This window comes from Crassostrea angulata, chromosome 10 (assembly GCF_025612915.1).
Source record: "Crassostrea angulata isolate pt1a10 chromosome 10, ASM2561291v2, whole genome shotgun sequence".
In the NCBI taxonomy this organism is placed as follows: domain Eukaryota; kingdom Metazoa; phylum Mollusca; class Bivalvia; order Ostreida; family Ostreidae; genus Magallana; species Magallana angulata.
In genome coordinates, this window is record NC_069120.1 from 48,842,650 (window position 1) to 48,865,161 (window position 22,512).

Below are 22,512 nucleotides of genomic sequence, written 5' to 3' on the forward strand. Positions count from 1 at the left end.
CACCGAACTTGTAAATAAATCGCTCTAAATATCCGTAGCAAGCACACGCAAAACACTCTGACATTGCCACACATTGATTGTTAACAGTTACGTTACTTCTCTCGTCGACATACTGCGGAGAATGACGCAAATAAAGAAAAATTCATACACAATGAGGATATTGTGAGATAATTAACGAACAATAATCATGAAAGAATAATTGTTGTAATGATATAAGCAATATTCATTGGTGAATGAATTGTCAATCGAAGAATGATACATGTATATATCTTTATGGAAAAAGACTAAGGGGCAGGTAACGTAGGAATATGAATACTTCTGATTTACATTTCTTGGGGAAAGTGATTTTTTTTAAAAATCACTCTGCGTTAGTTTTGTTTTCTTCTACGTAATACATGAACATCAGTATTCTAAACATTTGTTGTAATGTTGTTTTGTGATCATGAATATACTTTATTCTTTAAGAGCAAATTTGTGAAGAGTACCTGAGTATAGTAAATCTTAATAGATAATAAATACTGATCGATTATGATAAGAAAAGATTGTTTCTAAAAGCGTTGATAAGAGGTTAGGACCCATGTTAGGGGTTTATATTCCGCTTGATTTTGATCACACGATCTTCATTGTATAAAAAAATACCAATGCTCATACAAACTATTGAAGCATTAATCATCTTGATATTAACTAAACTTTCTAAAGTATGCCGAGGATAAAGTAAAATATATTTTTTGTACGAGTACTCTCAGTACTTTGACGATTTTCCTTATTGGCCGTTAACCTCTACTGGCGTAATGGCTGCTGTCAGTGCCTACTAACTTCAGCTTGGTTATGATACCTAACAGTGGAGTAAACTTTTCATAATTTTGGTTTCATTATTAATTCTGGGTGATGAACTTGTATGTACTCAGCAGTTTGTATTGTGGAAATCCTCAATGCAAGTATAATTCATGAACAATATGAAGAATATAGAAGATGCGACGGCGAAGCGCGAAGATGCGAAGACGAAAGTGCTAAGTTGCGAAAGCGAAGAAGTGATACTACTATCGCTTCTTCGCCTTTGCAACTTCGCACTCTCGCCTTCGAATCTTCGCGCCTTCGCCTTTTTAGCTCACCCAGACGAAGTCAATGGGAGCATATGCTATACCCCCGGCGTCGGCGTCCGGAGCTGGTTAAAGTTTTAGTTGCAGCTTCTGTATCTAAGCTATTACTTGTCCTCTCTTCCCCAAAATTACATGGATGATGCATCTGGACCTACTAAATCTGGTTCCTAACTTTCAGATGCTGAATGAGGTTAAGGTTTTTGGAGCAGATTAAAGTTTTTGTTGCAGGTGCCCTTTAATAGCAATATTTAAGTTACTGCTGGTCCGTACTTCACCAAACTTGCATAGATTGTGTGTCTTATAATAATGATGCACCAGACAGGCTTGAGTGCTAAATAGGTTTTGGATCCTGGAGGAGGTTAAGGTTTTTGGAGCTGGTTAAAGTTTTTGTTGCAGGTGCCCTCTAATGAATATATCTTAGTTATTACTTGTCCTAACTTCACCAGACTTCCATGGATGATGCGTCTTATGATACTGATGCACTTGACAGGCTTGAATGCTGAGTCTGAGCCATAGGCTTCGGATGCTGGATAATGTTAAGTTTTTTTTAACAGATAACATGTTTAAAAGATAATAGTACTATTTCAAACTTGCATAGCTGATTAAACTGTAATATGAATGAATCGCAGAGGTAACTTCAGATGCATAGCTTGATCTTCATTATTAAGGATGCTCAAAATATATATTTTAGTTATTGCAGGTCCTAACTTCACCTAACCTGAATGGATGGTGTGTCTTATGATACAGATGCTCCTGACAGGCATAGATGCTGAATCAGGGCTATAGGTTGGAGATGCTGGAGGAGGTAAAAGTTTTAATTGCTGGTGCCCTCTGGTGATGATATCTTAGTTAACTTTTCCTAACTTCACCAATCTTGCATGGATGGTGCGTCTTATGATACTGATGCACCTGACAGGCTTGAATGCTGAATCAGAGTCATAGGTTTATGATTCTTGATGAGGTTTAGTTTTTTGGAACAGGTCACATGTTTTATAGATGATAGCTTGCATAGTTGATGTAACTATATTATAAATGAAACGCAGAGGTTGCTTTAGATGCAGAGCCTGGTCTCCATTATCAAGGATGCTAGAGAAATCTCCTACCTCACTCAAACCTGCTTGATAGATAGATGTGCTTGTTGTTAAATGATGTAACATGATTCATATGATATAGTATTGTGTGATTTGAAACACTATTGTTTAATAGGATACAATATAATACCATATGTTATATTGTAAAACGTTATATGATACGATAAAATATTGTATCAATTTTTATGCCCCCCTTCGAAGAAGGCAGGGCATATTGCTCTGCTGCTGTCGGTCTGTCCACTAACAGTTTCCGCTCATTTTCTTCGCAGAGGATGAACATATTGAAATGAAATTTGGTATACAGGTTTATCATGATAATATCTAGGTCAAGTTCGATATTGGGTACAATTGAGCAATTTTAGACAGGGCTATGGCCCTTGGACGTAGAAAAATTCCAGTTATTTGCAGTTTCCGCTCATTTTCTTCGCAGAGGATGAACATATTGAAATGAAATTTGGTATACAGGTTTATCATGATAGTATCTAGGTCACGTTCTATATTGGGTACAATTGAGCAATTTTCGACGGAGTTATACCCCTTGAACATAGAAAAATTCCAGTTGTTTGTAGTTCATTTTCTTTGTGGATGTTTCCAAGGGAGGGGGAGCAAAAGTGTTTTACAAACATCTCTTTTTTTTTATTTTTTATGATATGATATTGTATCATGATATTGTTATGTATAGTATTGATTAATATGATACAATATTGTATAATATTATATTGTATTATTTATTTAATATCTAATCACATAATGATAATATTGCATCCTATGATATTATATTGTATATTCTATGATATTGTATCATACGGTATTGTCTTATGATATTTGTTTCTGTAATTTAGAATTATATAACATGAAATTGTATATATGATTTTGTAATATTATAAAATATCGTATCATACGATATTGTATAATATGATATTGGTTTATATGATATATTATCATATCACATGAAATTGTATATTAATATAATATTAGTATATCATATGATACAATGTGTATGATATGATTGTATTATATAATATTTTACTTTATCCCATGATATTGTATCATTTGATATGATACAATGTTGCATCAAATTATATTGTATTATATAAATCATATTATGTATCAAATATGATACAGTATCATACAATACAATATCATACTATGATATTTACATTCACTTTCTTTCCTTCTATTAAATTGCATTGGTTGATTTGAGTGATATTTACGCACAACACAAAAGACAATATATTATATTGTATAATTAGGCATTGATTCACTATTTTTTGAAAGATGAGGTCTTATTACTGCAACGATGAGTGCAAACAAATTTTCATAACGCGCTAGTGCGCGTTATACAATTTGTATGCACACCGTAGCAGTTATGAGAGCACATCTTTCAAAAAATAATGATTCAATGCTTACAATATTGAATACAATATGATATCATATGTTTCAATGTTATGATGTATTATTGCAATATGATATTGATTCATATAATATTATATTGTATTATGTTTGATGATATTCTTTTATTTGATCAAATACAATTATAATGTATAACACAATTCAATGTCATATCATACGTTATAATGTCATATCTCACAATTTTTACGGTATTTTATGGTAGTATATGATATATATATATATATATATATATATATATATATATATATATATTGTAAGTATGATAGGGTGCAATTTTAATTATAAATTATTGTATTGATTAACATATGAACATATGGTTATCATACGATTTTTTAACAGATGATATACGATATTGTGTCAAAACGGAATCCATGAATATCCAAGATCATAAAGGATGGTTTTCATATAATATGATAAAGGTGGTCTCATAAAGGTGATGCCTCATAAAGGTGATGCCTCGTCTCGGTGAGCTTTGTAGTCTGTGATTACCTATGTTTTATAATTGCGGAGCTCTCCATCGTTTAAAGGGTTCCGAGGCATATTTTGGAATTTTTTTTATGAAATTAATAAAATTAAATTATCCAGGGGATAGGGTCCGGACTCCCTCTCCCGATTTACTGCATAAAATTATTAATATAAAACGTATCGTATCTTCATCCTGAAGGTACTGTTCCTCAGTCTTTATTGTGTCAGGTAAGTTAGAGTAAAGTTTTATTACTTTTGTTTTCTTGGTGTTTATTCTTAGGCTAACTTGAATCTTGAGGAAAGTAGAGCAAGGTCGTCTGCAAAGGTTATCTCTTCGAGTTTTGTTTTCAAGCCCAACCTTATTTCTGATAGCTCCTCATCAGCGGTTTTCTTCATTATGAAGTTTATGAGCACCGGATATAGGAATAACGATATGCATGGATCGTCCATGTTTCAATCCAGTTGTTACCTGAAACCACTCAGATGCTTCACCATCAATCAGGACAGCACATTGGAATGGCTCATATAGAAATATTGAATTTTCCGGGGGGTGGACTCCCTTTCCCCCTCTAGATCCATGCATGAGCAAGGCGTGTCGCATAATGAAATAAGAATGTTACTGTGTTTTACCTTGTAGGATAAAAAATATCAAAAGAAGGAGCTGACGAGGACATCAAAAACAGAATGGAAAAGCCATGCAAATTTCAATTTACATAGCTCAGTGAGATTTAGAGCTCTTCAAAAATGTCCATTCATACAGAATTTAAATTATTTAAGACATTGGTCCTGTTAGCTGTATTAGGTGAAAGCGAAACTTGGAAAATAACAGAACAAGACAAAAAGATCTTCGATACCATTATAGATGCCTGAGAAAAATCTTGAAAATAAGATGGCTTAACAAAATCTCAAATGAAGAACTACATCGAATAACAAATACAACGATAGCGATGATTACACACAGAAAGTAGAACTGGATTGGCCATGTACTAAGAATGGAAAACACCAGGATATAGTTATACATTCAATGTTTATTTCCCCTAATGTTTGCACTGGAAATCTGCGACGTTCAATTTCCTATGAAAACACTTTGGCGCAGGAGCACAAATGTAAGCATCATCACGCGTTTTGAATAAATTTATTTCATATATTGTAAGATTATCATAAATTACAGGTTCAAATTTACATAATCAATTTGAAATATAAAAAAAATTTAAATCATTATTATTCGTTAATAAAAAAGATTTTTTTCTACAAAGTTTCTGAACTATATTTTTAGTCGCGGAAGCGAACTAAATATTATACATATATTACATGACTTCGAGGGCGACATACCAGAATATTTGCCCCGAGGTGACAGGAAAGCCCTAGAGTGTTATGTCGCCCGATGCCGAACACTCTAGGGCTTTCCTGTCACCGAGGGACAAATATTCTGGTATTGTCGCCCGAGAAGACATGTAATATATGTTATGTAACATTTTTAAAAATAAAAATATGTTTAAGAATATATTTACCTTATTAACAGGTGTATTTTCATTATTAATGCATCTTCATATCTTACGAATCAATTTTCTTTTAAAATACCGATCGATGCTTTCAAAAAGAAGATTATTTTTCAAATTAAACAATTAAAGGAAGTTTCTCTGAATAGCAGACACTGTCAATCCATTCACATAATTAATATGCAAAATTATTGCACGCGAGGGTGATATAACAGTTTCGGGAGGGCGATATAACCATTTCCTGTGAAATATAACTTTTTTCCGGTAGGGCAATATAACTATTTCAGGTGTGATTCAGCAATTTACAGGGCAAAGTAATGAAATTATCTCATTTGTGACATAACGAGAAAACTTATTCAAAAATGTTATATAACGTGTTAATATGGTTGTTCCATGTTTCAGGTTTCATATCCCTGACTAAGAGCGTATATATAATGGCATTAAAGAGACTACACAAATACTTCATAAAAATAAAAACAATATGAATATAAACATTGAATGCTTATTTTGGATGTCATCGGTCCAATAACGCAACAAGACTGTGCAGACAAATTATCACACCGCGCTAACGAGTGCGCGGTACTATAATTAATTTTTTCTGCACAGCCTTGGAATGTTATAGGACTGACGACATCCCCCCCCCCCCCCCCCAAAAAAAAAATAAGCATCAAATGTTTAAATGTACTACTGCAGTGATATATCAACCTATAACAAGAGGCACAAAGAAGGAACGGTTACAGCTGCATGAGGTGGGATACTAGTAGCTGGACATCAGCAAGGGCAGCAGACAGAAGCAGTTCTCGGGCCCGAAAATGATAGCTGGGGTGCATAATGCTCTTTTTTCCGCAAGTATGAAAAGCTTGTAATGATACTATGTGTATCTTTATTTTGTAATGTCGTGAGAGAATATATAAATCAAATTATATAATTTGCATCTTCAGACATTATTTAAAGACTTACAAAAATTTCAATTCGTAAAGATTATAAGATTTGTTTACGGATTTTCTGTCTCACTATTTCTTAATATTTCAATATTCATAAAACTTCGTAACCAAAATTGTACAAAAGGTGCTAAATGCTCTAGTTAGCTTTCCTGATCATTTTTTGCCCAGCGTCCGTCTGTTTGTCCGTCTGTAAATTTTTTACATTTTTAAATTCATCCCCATAACCATACTTGGCACAAAGCATCCCGCAATAAAGATATTTAAAGTTCATTAAAATGTAGAGTGTGTACTTTTTTCAAGGAACCTAATTTTTCTTCAGATATTTAAAAAAAATTCCAATTTTCATTTAGAGAGCTTCCATATTTATCATATTAGCCATCAATTTTTTTTTTGTATATTAAAAACGTTTCCTACACTTTGACTTGAAATGTCCATGTACCAACTAAACAGATAGAATACATATAAAAGAAATTTAAAAAAAAAAAAAACTAAAAAACTATTTTTTTAGGAAATGAGTGGTCAACTCTCCATTTTTTCATTACTGAAATGAAATGGATAATCAAAAAACTTTCATTTTCAAAAGTAAAAAAAAATGGAGACAATACCCACTCTATGGGAAAAATGAACTTTTTGTATTCAAATTCTAACTCTTTCTCTAAAAATTTCTAAGTCCATTTACAGCAATAGTAACTATCTATACTGACATTCTATTATCATGATCTGATGTAGTGTAGTGGATAAAGAGATATGAAATTTATCTGATATTATATCGTCGGTATATTTATTGATATTTACAATAAATTAAAGTACAGAGAAAACACGTCTGTTTAAAAAAGTATATGTTACACGAATATGTTTCGAATGGGCGGCTTATATTTATACATGTAGTACATGTAAATGTGAGTTAACAATGGGTTCAGTGAGTTTGTTCAAATCATGATTCCCACGGATAGGGTTGGCCCACAAATACGGGTTGAACTTTTCATAGGAATAAATAGAGAAAATCTTTTGAATCAGATCTTCCTCTGAACGTCTGAAAAACAAAATGGGTTTAATTTTTAAAATAGGAATATGTGCCGAACAGTTTGAAGTTCTTTTAAAACAAGATATATTCCATTTAGTTGATAATTTGTATTTGATACCATGAATGATTTGATAAGAGTCATGGCTTTTGTTGTTAAGGTGAGTGATGTGGTCCTTGGGCCTCATGTTAAAAAATCAAAATTTTCCAGGGAGTAAAAACTGTGAACTTACATAAATAAACAACTGTCATTCTGTCGATTTGAACTTATTTACTGTAATATGTTGTTTTAATTAAATATCACGTGAAAATTTGCCAAAACGATTTTACAACAAAACAAAGTATGCATTTAAGATTGGAAGTTCTGGTTTGTTTACCCGAGTTTAAGATTAAACGATTCATAACATGTCAGATACAAACTATGGCATCAATATTATCGAGGAACCTGCTTTTGAATTGGATTATCCTTGTAAAAGCCCATATCATGTAACTTTTGTCAAAATTCGATCATTTTATATCTTATTTAAAACAATGTTTGCAGTTTGGTGATCAATGTTGTGTTGTAGTTTAGTCATTAAAAAAGAATGGAATCTATGCATGCAAAATTATGTTTTTGAAAGGCATTAAAATTGTTTCAATTTATTTACCCAAAAACCCCCCTGCTATGTCTAATTTTATGTACATTGTCAAACTATGGTTTTATTTTCTGTAGAAATATTGATGTACAAAGTTTTGTAAAACAAACTTTACATAACAGGGTAATATTTATTCTCTCTAGATGCACTTATTGAAAGCTAAACTGAGCCGACTTTATAAATAAATTTGTTCATTACTCTTTCTCCAGCTGTAACATATGACCTAAATAGATGTTATTATACAGGAAATATGGCGTTCTGACAAACACGGAATGAAAATAGCAAAATTCAAAGTACTTGTACTTATTTCAAGCAGGTTAGTTTTATCATTAAGTTGTTAAAATATTTATTTCACCATTATGTTACTGAGTTTCTACTTATGAATTTCATGAGCTAAAAAATAAGTGGTGCACATGTTTTCCTTACAATAAATATATCCCATTTAATACGCTTTCAACAGCTGTTGGAATCAACAACTTCAGCAAGTTCAGAAATAGATCAATACAAATAAAAAAAAAAAACCACACAAACAGATAGCATAGATAGATTTTAATCTAAACTTTCTATATGTCATTTAAGTATTGTTTACATGCGGATATACAACTGTTGTTCCTGCCTGGATAACAATTAAAGGTGTTTCCAGGCAACGCAATTGAAAAGCCAATCTCAGAAAAAATACCAGGCCCCATCATTTTGTGTCAAGAACTGTTTTTTTTTCTTTTAATTTCTGGTAGCTCTGGTTTAGTATTGTTTTCTCTTGCTCAACTATGTAAATTATTTTTTTTTTTAAATCTCCATTTTTATACAGTGAAGATTTTACAGAGAATATTATTATGAGAAATTGCACAACATTAAAGAACAGTATTTGTAATACACAAATTTGACCCAAGTAGAAAATATTCCAAATTAGAGCCGCTCAGTAGCAACAAGAAAAAAAATTGATGTATTAATCAAAGAAGGAAAAAAATAAATATAATGCAAGTTGTAGTAATGTTACACAATATTATGAAACATTAGCATATACATAGAAAAGAAATCAATTTAAACAAATGCTTGAACAACTAGATTACCGTAGCTTAATAAATGGAAATTTTGGCTTGATATATCGTGCTTCCAATTTAACTCCCTAATAACGGTGGGATGAGGAATATCTGATGAAATATATATATGACACAAGTTGTATACAACATGCAACAGATTACAAAGAAAAACAAAATGCTTTGTAAAACCAAGTTCTATAACTCAGTAACTGTGAGTGAAACTAGAGTTGTCTTTTTTAATACACTGAAAAATGCACCAACAAGCAAACCTGATTGTACCTTACTAAAATAGAACATTACTGAGCAAAAAATGATGCCTGGAACAACACAAAGTACACAATGAAATATAAAATAGGCAGAGAAGTCTAGACCTGGCTTCAAAAATGACAGGAAAATATTTTTGTCCTCAGCAGATAGATAAATACTGATAACCATTAGTCCCAAAAATAAAAATGACATAGAATAACAAGGTATATGACTGTCTTAAAATATTAGATGAAAACTATAAAAAGTAGTAATAGTACAGGCGTAAAAATATATCGTGTAACAGGGCACGGGTAAAATGAGGATCCCCAAAAAGGAGCAGCATTGTTGTTTGTAATGAAAATCAGGATAATCATAGATTTTGAGCTCAATAGCTACATCTCTTATACTCTTTTTAAGAGCTATTGACATTCATTTCATGTTATGCAATAAGCAAAGTTGAAATATCTACCAAAAAAATCAATAGGTGATCGTTGAGTAATAATAAGTGGATAAATAACCAACAGTGTAAATGAGGCACTTAAACAAATGGTACTCCATCTTTGGTCAAAATATTCACAGACCAATTGTCTTTCTGCTTCTAATAAACAGGATGAAGGATAGAAAAGCACAGTCTCTTGCAGATGATACAACACATATATATTAACCATTTTCTGATTATAAGTTTCTGTCTCTCTCTCTCTCTCTCTCTGATCCAAATACTCTCATATCAGTTAAATATCTTTTATTCTTAATGTATAAGCTTCTTTCTAAATTATTGATCCCTTTTAAATAAAGAAAAAATTTATCAAGTCGATCTGGTCAGTTTCAAAAATAACCCCAAATCAATGAATGTACAATTAACTTATACTCTGAATGCTTAATGCACATAACCCAAATTTCAAGGACCAGGGTCAATGACCATCAGACATGATGATCAGATCCAGTCAGAAATTCCTTCTGTGTCATAGACCAGAAAGCCAGCATGTTGAACACTGTATGAATATGTAGTACACAAGCTATTACTACAACACAAAAACCTCACTACATGTAACTTTTGACGTTATTGTAAACATCTCTGAACATTTTTTGGGGAGGAAGCAGCCAAGAGGATATCGAGGGAAGTCTTCAAGTTGAGGATTGAGTTTCAAAGTTCTCGATGACTGATCAAGTGTGTAGCACAGAGTCTGTACATATAAAGCACCAAACAAACCCAGCCCTGCTACGACAAGAGCCAAGAGTGTAAATCAATGTACAAGAAACTCTCAAATTATGCAAACCAAAACTACAACCTTAAAATGTCAACTCAATCTTGCTATGATCAATATACATCAAAGTTCCTTGTGATAGTGTCCCGACACTTATCTAACACGAATGTCTTTCATCCACTATAAGCTTTTTATATTACTATGAACGAACACTACAACTCATTGTAATACTTGATAAATACTTGGAAAAGTAGTTTGACTCTGTCACCATTCACTATCCATTACGTATATGCAAAATAAATTATAAATTACTGATTTTCAACCAACACAATTTCATAAGGACCTGTTCATGTTTACCATGGGGCTGTTACAATCTATTTCTAAAAAGTAATTATAAGTTTACCAAAAAAAAAAAATACACTACTAGCAATGACTTAAGGAGACTGGATGGTCAACAAACTTAACCATCAGATATACCTTAAATTTTTAGATATGATTTGTTAAGCTATAAACTACATGTATTATTTAGTTAAGAAAAAATCCATAAAATTTAGCTCTTAAATCTGAGTATTTTCCTATATCTTTATATAGAGCTCTTCTTCTAAAGGAGATCAGAACAGTCTAAAAATGGCCACAACCATCCAGCCTTCTTAATGAAATAGGAAATTCTGCATGTGCAAATGACAGTTGGATAAATTGTCAGGACTAACTAATCTTATAAAACTATAAGGCTTTCTTGTAAATAGAAATATTTCCCCCACCTCCATCATTTAACGATTACAAGTAAGTATGCACTCAAATACACTGTAAAATCATACAATATCTTTGATCACTGTGTTAACAATATTGCGTTTGTTTATATACATGCACACAGTACATCTACACCGTTATAAACATCTGACACATCTGAAACAATGTTCCACATCTTTCCACAGAATTTCACGACCACAAAGACAACAAGCCACAAAGTCAATAGTACACCCTTCTATCATGGACTAGATATATGAATATGTAGATTTCAGTGAATCTCTCTCTTTCTCTCTCGCTTACATACTGCTCACAAATTTTGCACATGACACTGTTGCCACATGAAGCCACAAGAAGCAGGTTCCCCCGTTGGGAGCCTCTGTGTATCTTACTGACAGTAGCTGACCCCCTCAGGTACCCCTGTCGCTGACAGGTGTCCCCTGGACCGATTCAGGCAATCCATATTGGCTTGTTTTGATTTCCTGATTTCACAACACTTGTAACCAGCCAGCCTCATTGTAGCATGAGTGACTTGAGGTTTTCTTGCAGAATCGTGTCCTTTACCGCCTGAAACACAAAGCGTACATTGTCAGTGTCTATGGCAGTCGTGAAATGATGAAACAGAGGTTTACTCCTGTCCTTTCGCTTCTCGTCGAACATTGTCAGCAGAAAGTTCTGTACGTGTTCTAGGTTATGGGGGTCGCCTGGGAAATCAGGGAAGTAGTCTTTGACGCTAACATGCTTGATCTTTTCTTTTAATAAGTCAAATTTGTTCAGAAAGAGAATTATGGACACACTACAAAATGTCTTGTTGTTGATGATTGTTTCAAAGATGTCACAGGACTCCTGCAGGCGATTCGTCTTCCTGTCCTCTAAAAGCACTTGATCGAATTCACTGGAGGATGCTAGGAACAGAATGGAGGTGATGCTCTCGAAGCACTGGAACCATTTTTGTCTCTGTGACCTTTGACCTCCGACATCCACAAACAGGAACGGTACGCCGCTGATGTCAATCATGTGTTCTATGATGCCTTTGGTCGCCTTTCTAGCATGTAGAATATCGAGTTTCGTCGGTATATAACCCTAAATAATAAATTATTTTTTTTATTTCAATGTACAATACAATGTATCTAATCTTTACAAATTTATGGTTTAACATAAAAATGAATTGTGTATTTTTTTTTATGTTTCATATTGTTTGGGGAAAATATAATGTTTTACAAATTAATACAGCTTTTGTTGTTGTTGTTTAACTGCATGGTGCTGAAAACCACTTACTGGTTGTCCAATGCGATTCAAATCATCCATAAAGTACTTCAAGGAGTCTCCCTGAAAAAAAGAAGAGTGTTAGGCATTATCAACAAAACTGAAAACAATAACCAATTTCCTTTTTTGTATGAATAAACCAGTAATGTTTACTGATATTGAACACCAGGGAGGAGAATACTAATGAAATAGCTATGGTGAAGTTAAATTAAAACCAGGCACCTGCATGCACAACAATGATAGACTGTATGCATTTTAAAATGTGTGAAGTCTAGATATTCTAAAATCCCTTCCAATCAGACATGAATATTGTAGACTAGCACACCAAGGTTGCTCGATACTGTCAACAGTTGATAGTACAAATGGTTGTTGGACTAGGTACTGCAAATAAAGCTGACACATTAACATTGAACAGATTTGTTAATATGGTAGTAAAAATGGTGGGATAAGATTAATATTCCACCAAAGTGCTGGGGTCTCCTGTCAAGGATGAGACTTTGTCAAGTAGAAGAGTGTGAACATTGCCCCTGAAGTCATGTGATTCATATTTTGTGACAGTAACTCTTTGCATGATTTTTTGGTTATAAAGCACCAAAGTTTCCATCGTATTTGATCTTAGTTCCGTTCACCATGGATTCATTTTTATATGGGTCCATGTTTTCATGGCCCCGTAAGACAGAAAACGCCCAGTACATGGTTGACTATCACTGATGAATTCATTGTTTGATACCTGGGTGATCAGGTGAAGAGTGACCAATACTGGACTTTTAAAGTTTCCTAGCCCAGGGGCTATACTCCTTTCTCTCTCGTCTAAACTTTGTGGATCTTAACAGGGTTTTTTTCCTTCATCAGTGGTTCAGGGTTTTATCTCCATACAGATAATATTGGATTTTTCCCACCTAGAGAGGCAGGCATTGATGAGAGTGTGAAGAGAGCATGGCTCAGAGGACGTACTTGTGTATATTCTGAACCTTACGAACTATAAGAACACTAAGGCAACCAAATCATTGTGTAATGTTTTCCTGGTAAATAAACCCAACCTACAAACTAATTCATCATTGTGTGCAATAGATACAATGCTCTTTATCTAATACACATACGATGAATGTAAAACGCAATTCAGCCGAATTATTTGTTCAATCAGAAACAGGTCCTTATACGCTGCCACCATGACCCACCCAGTCTGTCACTTCTTAAGTCGAGGTAGTCTTACTTTAACTACTCCTCTGGTACAAAAGGGACTCTGTGACAAAAATTACTTCTAACAAAATTGATTCCTCGATATCCAAGTGTTTGATGAAATGAGACAGAGGAATTAACGACTCCAACACTTGGTCTGTTTAAGATTTCTGGTCTAGTAATGGAGATAGGCCTGATCTGGTCACAATTTAAACTTCAGTTCACGATAATCACTAAGTGTAAGGTGGGAAAAACTTGCTGTGGGATAATATTTGCTCTAAAAGGATGCCAATTGTTAATCATGTGTTTATCACATCCGAACAACAATCAAGAAACAAAATTGGTATTCCTACTAATGAAAACGACTCAAATAATTATAATTTTTGCCCACTATTTGATCGATCATCATGAAATAAACTTGACAAATTTAAAAAAAGCTAGCATTGAGTTTTACTAGAATGCAAATATTAAACTGAAATGTTTACATGCTGTTGCAGATGTCAAGTTTGGAAACACTGAGGGAAAATATACAAAGTACAATGGCAAAACATGTCTAATTAATCAGGGTCAGCAAAGACGTTCAGAAATTGTCTATTTCTCAGGACTACGAGAAATACATGCTCAGATAATTTCCAACGGACCATTCCCTACTTTCTCCAAAAATAAGACAATTTTGATATCAAAAGACAGACTTATATTCACTTACAGATTTGGCACTATTCTAGATTTTTTTTTTGGGGGGGGGGGGATGGAGGCACCACTAATGTATGGTTGCTTGCAAGTATCAAAATGTAGATAATTTAATTCACAGCGGAGACAGGTAGAAGTAACCAATGATCAATAATCATGAGGATGAAAAGATCAAGGTTAAACTGTGATGGCTCAAGTACTCATACTGACAAAATCAGTTGCTGGGAAGTGTTAATCAATTTCACATATGCTTTCAGTTTCTAAGACAATTACTTCAATGACAATTACAACTCCAATAATTTGCACTTGCCGCAATGCCACTATATAATACAACAAATAAACATGCTGTCTATTAAAACACAGCACAGATGTGCAACTGCTGTAAATATACTTGTATCTTAAACTGCACCTGATTCTGATGTAAAAAAACAAAAATCAATATAAAAATCAATTAAACATAATCGTTAGAAATCAAATTCTAACAAATTCATAACTCATACACAATCAGGAAATCCATTGCCAATATAGAATACAAAGATCTGTATGAATATATAATTGTGTATTACGATTGAGACAACCAATAAAATAATCTTTTTTGCTTTTTATGCCAATTTTGAATACAAGTTCAGTATGGAAAAGTGTCGTAATTTATGTTATCTATAACAACTGGCTGACCAGAATTGGGGCTTCCTATGTACTACTCATAAATGACCTACACTACTGATTATATACAGGTACATGTACTTAAAATGACTTTTTGATTAATGAGTATTACTGTTGAGTTCTACCCTCTACAAAAACAAAATTATACTCTCAGGTCATGCGGCTTTGCAATTAATGAGAAAAAATAAAACTGCAATCTAAAGGGACAGAACTTCTGCAAATTATTGGCATTAAATTTTTGGCAATTAACTTTTTTCAAATTCAACCGTGACATAAATTTTCTCACTGAATTCTCAAAGTTTTTACAGAAGAATCTTTACAAAATTAATTATGGTACAATCAAATGTATTTAGCAGTGAATCTATGAAATATGGTACATGTAGAAACCCGATGCCTCATTTCAAAGCCATAACATTTCAGTATCAAACTTTGATAAACAATCACTTATAGTGAAAAGTAAGACACTAATTTTAGGGAGACAGGGTAAAGAGTGCATACATATATACAGACACTTGTTATTTTCCAGATTCAATAACACATTCAATACCGCAATCAGCATGTGTATCACAAAAATCAAAAGGTTATGATTAATTCTAACCAGTCAAATTAGAAATTTTCTCTAAAACAGTCTGCTGACATATATTTCAAATAATAATCGTTGTTAATACCATGTGAACAAATGATGCTGATTGAGGACAACAGAAACACACCGGACTGGCATCTCATTGGACCATCACAGAAACAGTTTTAACAACATGGACATTACAAAAAATGTTTCCAACTGGGCACCAAGGGATATCTAATTGTTTGCCAGGGGAGATCAAAGGCCTATCTTCAGTAATTGACAATGTAAATTTAAGAAATTTAAATTTTCCAGGGGTTCTACCCCCCTCCCCCCCCCAGCCCTCTAGATCCACACAATAAAAATGTCCATTTAATAAAACTGTTAAACTGATTTGTTGAAAACTAATACAAAATGTTACCACATCTCAAACAACTCTGTATGGCAATCAGTTTTAAACACCTGCACCACATACAGCTGTCCTTGACTGGTTAACCATAAACAAGAAAAAGATATGATTTCTTATTTAATCCACAATATAAGTTAAATTTGAGCACACATACTACATGTAAATGTTGCATTTGACCAACATCTTAATTAACGTAATATAAATTAAGTTTATGCACATGTACTCAATCTGTTGCAATTAGACCAATATCTAAATTAATTAAATACCTAATAATTTGATCTATATGAACTTCTTGATGAAATAAAATCGGTGATAAACTTAATATATTGTGGAAAATCCAACTGATTATAAACATACATGTATGACATACTAAATAATGTTTGAGGCTTTAAACTTTCAACTTATTAGTATAGAATATATATATTATTAAATATTGCATGTTAGCAAACTGGGAAGTTACATGTAGGGTTATATGCATATATATATAACATTGAAAATGGTCACCCTGAGGAAACCATGGTTGACAATTCAATATTTACACATTACGGTAGTTTTTTATACCGGTAATATGAAAATTGAACAAGTTTAATCATAGTGCTCCTACATGTGTAAGGTTCATGTATTATGCACAAAGGTAGCTTAATCATAGTGCTCCTACATGTTTAAGGCATTATGATTAAAAGAAACCTTAATCTTGTTAAAACTGTGAAGAGATCAATGCTATATTGGAATACTAAGAAGGGGTGACTTTCATTCAAAACCTTGGAAAACCCTCAGCCTCTCTCACATATCCTTCTGACAGGATCGAAACAAAACAAGCTGAACATTTCTCATTTTTTCATTGATATTTATTAAACCTCTTTAGATTTCAAAGATCTAAAATTTACAATCATGTAACAAAAACATGCTGTTGTTTATAGATGTGTGAGAAAGCCTTACTGCAATTGGTCAGATTTCTTCTCAAAAGTGAAAAGAAGCCAATAGAAATAGGCCATTAACAATTCATGAGATCGAAAAAAATTTAGCTAGCTGGCCCAGTCATAAGCATTTGTGACACTGGCCATGTGTTTCCCATGATAAATTTTCATAAAAACAATTTTAACTATCATTATCACATATGTTATCAGTATATAAATTGTCAGTCATGTGTTATCCCAATTTAAGTCAGTGCTGTGAAATACACACTTTTGAATCCAGTATTACCATTACAATTTCATATACTGTGTTTTGTATATATATATGTGAGGCCATTGTGGACTGATTAAATTTACCTGCATGATCACTTTTGAGGCTACCTGTCTTAAAACAAGAAGCATTTTAAAACCAAATCATGGAAGAACAACTATTTGCTACAAGTGGGGTCTAACCAGCGTGCATACCTGGTATTATTGTGCATGTTTATACTTCAATTTGATAAGGCATATCGCAGTTTCAATCCAGGGCAGCTGTTCTCACTGAGAATTAAAAAAATGAATCAGTTGCTTCCTGGACGCAACCTGCAAGAGTTTTATTTCTTATCTTTTGATCTGTAAGCAATTTTTAACTGCTCTTTGACCAGTGTGAGGGCCGAAAATGTTCAATAGCTCAAGCATCGTACCACATGTATACCAAACAGTGATGTGTCCTGTTCAATATAGCTCAACATACCACACACCAAACATTGATTTGTTCTGTTCAATAGATGAACATACCACATATCAACCACTGATATGTTTTTCCAATCATCTGGAAGTGTAAGAGAACAGAGAAGTAAAGAGAAGTGTGTAAAATAAACATATCAGGCATGGAATCAAAAGATGTATCATTAAAAACATACCATGCACACACATGCTTCTGTTGCATACAAACCCCTATGCCCCTCCAACTACATACACATGTAATTTCTTATTTTGGGGGGGAGGAAAGGGGTTACAGATATCTTTTTACTTTCTTCCTGAGCTTAGATTTCTTTGGGACAAATGGTTGAATGTCACTTGGAGCAAGGGCTGGTCATGAACAAAAATCTTTGAAATGCCAATATTACACACACTTCAAATGATCTATTACATCAGTTCAAGTTTTGATCACACTAAATTATTATCACTGCTGCATATATTTACTAAACAGAAGAAGCCTTCAATACCCCACCTTAAATATGTATGCCAACAAGGAAGAAAACTTCTCATTCTGTTTGACAAGGGAAGTATGTTGCAAATTAGCAAATAAATTTTCATCTACCAGGTACATTAACCTATTGAATTACCCATCCAATAAGTGTGCAGCTTGATAGGTTTTATCCACGTGAGTTGTCCAAATGGTACATTTTTCTTCAATTTAAAATGTAATGAATGTGCTTCCCGCATTACAAAAATCACAAGTCAAAATTGATATAAGTCAGGTACATATACCATTAAATCAAAACATGTTTAAAAGATTACTTGCTGGTGGGACAATTTCTTCTTTGTTCAAAAAACTTTAAGAGGAGAAGTTTGAAGAGTACAATAACTCATTATATTGCTACAGAATCAGGCCTCCTTTTAAAAACTTTATGTAATTAACTCTTATCTCAGCATTTGTGTATATTGAGGAAGTTCTAATTTTAAAAAGGTGCCCAAGAAAAGTTTACATGTAATTCAAACAATTGTAATCAAAGAAAAAATAAATGGAGGCTGCAGACATTCCTCTTAACAAAAAAGATGATGCCAATGATAATTTGGTTATATATTGATGATTGGCCAGGAGAGGGCACACAAAATTATGTAAAGGTGATCGTCATCCTTGTGTTTCACTGAAGGAGAAGATATCCAGTGATATAATAGCATTAAAGGCTTAACCTAGTGTTTTTAACCTTGATATAGTGTTTTTTAACTTAACGTGTTGATATCTGAATGTTTTCACAAATTCCAATGTTTCAACTAGAGGTCAGGTTGGAGGAAGTCTTGTTTTTAATGAAATGCAAGAGATATTATGAGTGTCTGTGAAATGAAGACTTATATGTCATGTCTATTTATATACCAGTAACTAAATTTCACGGTATCATATACCTGTATCTATATTAATGTAGTTAGAAGTAACATATAAAACACTGAGCAAGTTCAGTTCAGTATTTTTATGATTATTCAGATATTTTTATTTGGTTCTAAACATAATGCTAAATATGTACTGGTATCTTGAGCAGCTAAAAAGGAAGATTAATACTTGAAACATGTTTTTGCAAAAGTTGCACTTGATCAGATAATATAATTACACTGAAGATGAATATAAAAGCACCAGCATTCTTTACTTAGTCTTCCTAACTGATTTCAAATTTATATCATGGAGGATTGAAGAAGATCCAGTGTAACATTATAGTTCAGCAAGATATATTTCACAAATTTTAACATGAATGCAATGCCTACAACATTGTCATTTGTATGTCGGTATTTACTATTTGGAAATGTTCGTTAAAAAGGATTCTACAATCGAATACAAACCAGACCAGAGTAGAAATCAGGAAAACATGAACCAAAAACAAAGAAAAAACAAACAGCTGCAGTGTTCTGTCATTTTGGAGAACTGTTGCAGGAGAATTAGGTGCGCATCAAACTGTTATACTCCAATTAATGAACTACATCAAAAATAAAATGTGAAAGTATTTTTGGAACTGGCATTTCTGAATGGTATGGATTTGTACCCAAGTGAAATGGAGCTCATATATTTTTTTTTTCTGTGAGCGTCATATTTAGCTCGGATTCAAACATTTCAAAGTCTTTAAGTCCTGGGAATCCTATATAAAATTATTCTAGTGCAGAGAACCTTGTAATGTACTGCAAATATCATTTGAATTCATTTCATGTACAAAAAATGAAAATAGTGATAGCTAGGCTCTAATGATATTACCAGAAGATAAAATTCAAACTTGACAGAGATTGAATACTGGGTATATTTTTGGTTCCTACCAAACTGGGCCCACAATAACCTGTAATTGCATAATTTGGAAATTCGCATTCTTGAAAGAACCAAAAAACATAACTGTCAGAGCTTCTGACTCTTTACTTCAATATCCAGAAATTACAGATTCCAGTTATTAGATCAATAACCAACTTATGATGTAGAATGGTCTCATTTTTGCCCTTTTACTGTCCCATATTTTCTAACATTTACTCATTAGACACAACTGTATGATGATTCTCTTGTATATGACGGTTTTTTTTAAAGATTATCTTTCATCATAGTTTTCCTTATCTATATAAAAGCATTTCTATCATTTAAATGATCTAGTGGTGTGATCTTATTCACTTTCAATTCAAATGACTTGTCAGACAAAAAGAAGGAATAATATACCAGAAGTGTACATACATGCATTGATATATCACTTATAATATACAGTACCTAATCTGATATTCTGCCAATGATATGCTGCATTTGCCTCAATGATCTCTACATAACACATTGATCTCTACATAACACATCGTGAAGTGGTTTTGATAAGTGGACATAAAATTATGGTGAAAATTAAATCAACACTCCCAAGAGATACATGTACTGTGTATTGAAACTTTGATAAAGCGTCCAAGAGAGACTGCATGAAAAATGAAATATCAAAATCAAATTTAAACAATTTAAATGAAAAACAACATTATCACCTCATTGACCTCTCCCATGTTTATAACAATATGTCATGTAGGAGTGAATAATGGGCATACCTGTAAGTACCTTACTTATTGATTTCATGATTTGATATTCTACAATTTCTCCACCTTAAATTACATTTTAATGCATGATTATGCAGAATATGTGATATTTTTGTCCTCTTATAAAAGTAATGACTACTCTTGATTCTGCATTTCATAGCATAGCACCTGCAACTTATTTCATCATTAATCTACCTGGCAGATCAGCTGAAGAGACAGGCGTTTAAATTTACCAGATCTCTATACTGTAAGATAAACCTACCAACTGGAATTCCCTCCTTCTGTCATAGGCGGCTTGAATCCCTTTATCCTGCCAAAGGCACCTCATCGGCTCTACATACTGCACGAATGATGTCTCATCCAGTTTTGTTGACGTATTGTAACTAAAAACAAAGGCGCCGTGCTTGGCATTCTCTTGATCTCCCCAAGGAATGGCCAGCTTTTCCCGAGCATCAATCAGAACTCTCAAACCTTTCACTGCGTTGCCATATATCACACTTTTAAATTCCTTGATGGACTCATCGTCGAAATCTTGCCCATGGATGATTCTCATTTGCTTTAAGAATGTACTTTTACCACTTTCGCCTGCACCGAGCAAGAGAATTTTAATTGTTCGTCTAAACTGTGCCTTTTCTTTGGCGATAAGCCTATCTATATCCTTACTTCGGCTTTTCTGTTCTTTTTCCTGATCCGACATACAACAAGACATGACAATGTCGGCCATTTTGCCCTCATAACACACCCATGACGTCAGAAACCCAAACTTCCGGTTATATCTAGGTCAAGTTTCTACTTTCAGTTTCACTGAGAAGAAATGTCACTCAGCGTGCCCAGAGGATTGGCAAAGATGTCTCATTTGTCGAAGTCATTCATACTACACTGAAGCAATAGAGTTTTACCGTTGATATGCTAATGAGATTGTTATTCTTCCTCAGTTCATTTGGTGTTTTTGACTTTGCATAGTGTAGAAGCATGCCTCTATAAATAATAATTATACAAATATGACAATTGGCACTGCGTACAATCACATGCATCTGAATGATAGTAGGGGTAGAATTTTTCGATATTTGACTTATTAAGCGACTGATTGATAAAAATTCAGGTGCCTATGGTACAATTTAGCAACTGTTGCAATTTCACCGATGTATTGACCGTTAATGTGATTATTTCATTACGTTAAATTCGCACTCCTGAATCCGTTACAGCAACAAAACCCAATGCAGATGTTTAGCAGATTTTATATATCACTCTCTGGAGAGAAGTACCAAGTATTTGTATGTTTCCACCCTGATTTAAGGCATTATTACTCAGTTCCCTTGGGTTCCTTAGGCCTTAGGGCATTTGTAGATGTATCATTGTAGGAAGCTAGGTGTGGCGTTTCTGACCAAAATAATGTTCCTTCTGATTTAATTTATTCATTTCTTTTAAATTACCAAGATTTGGGCATAAATTGTGTATAGTTGTGAAATTGGCTTTTGTTTGTCGAGATATGATTTAGATTAGATAGATTTGGCAGTAATTGAAGAGCTTCTAGGTTTTAAGGAAGCATGGCTTCTTTTTTTGTTAAGTGTGTTATTTGTTGGTAGAGTATATTATATAAACAGTCATCATCAAAAGGCCATGCAAATAATCTATGTTGGTGAGATATCAGAAATAAGGCTTAGGGGCTTACAAGCTTACAAACA

At 33.3% G+C, this 22,512-nt stretch overlaps 1 protein-coding gene across 1 annotated transcript; it reads right to left on the reverse strand.

Annotated features, from left to right (window-relative positions):
• Window positions 1-8,700: 8,700 nt before the first annotated feature.
• Window positions 8,701-21,566, reverse strand: LOC128166198 (guanine nucleotide-binding protein subunit alpha-12-like). Its single transcript, XM_052831202.1, has 3 exons — window positions 21,090-21,566; window positions 12,685-12,735; window positions 8,701-12,489 (listed from the first exon to the last, which is right to left on the reverse strand). The coding sequence occupies exons 1-3, from the start codon at window positions 21,549-21,551 to the stop codon at window positions 11,920-11,922; spliced, it is 1,083 nt and encodes a 360-aa protein (XP_052687162.1). The 5' UTR covers window positions 21,552-21,566; the 3' UTR covers window positions 8,701-11,919.
• Window positions 21,567-22,512: the final 946 nt, after the last annotated feature.

Excerpts from the sequence above, each read along its gene's own strand:
- LOC128166198 (XM_052831202.1), bottom strand. The coding sequence starts at position 21,551 with ATGGCCGACATTGTCATGTCTTGTTGTATGTCGGATCAGGAAAAAGAA. Across the intron at positions 12,736-21,089 it reads GAAGGAGGGAATTCCAGTTG|GGAGACTCCTTGAAGTACTT; the intron begins GTAGGTTTATCT and ends TCTTTTTTTCAG. Across the intron at positions 12,490-12,684 it reads TGAATCGCATTGGACAACCA|GGTTATATACCGACGAAACT; the intron begins GTAAGTGGTTTT and ends TTTATTATTTAG.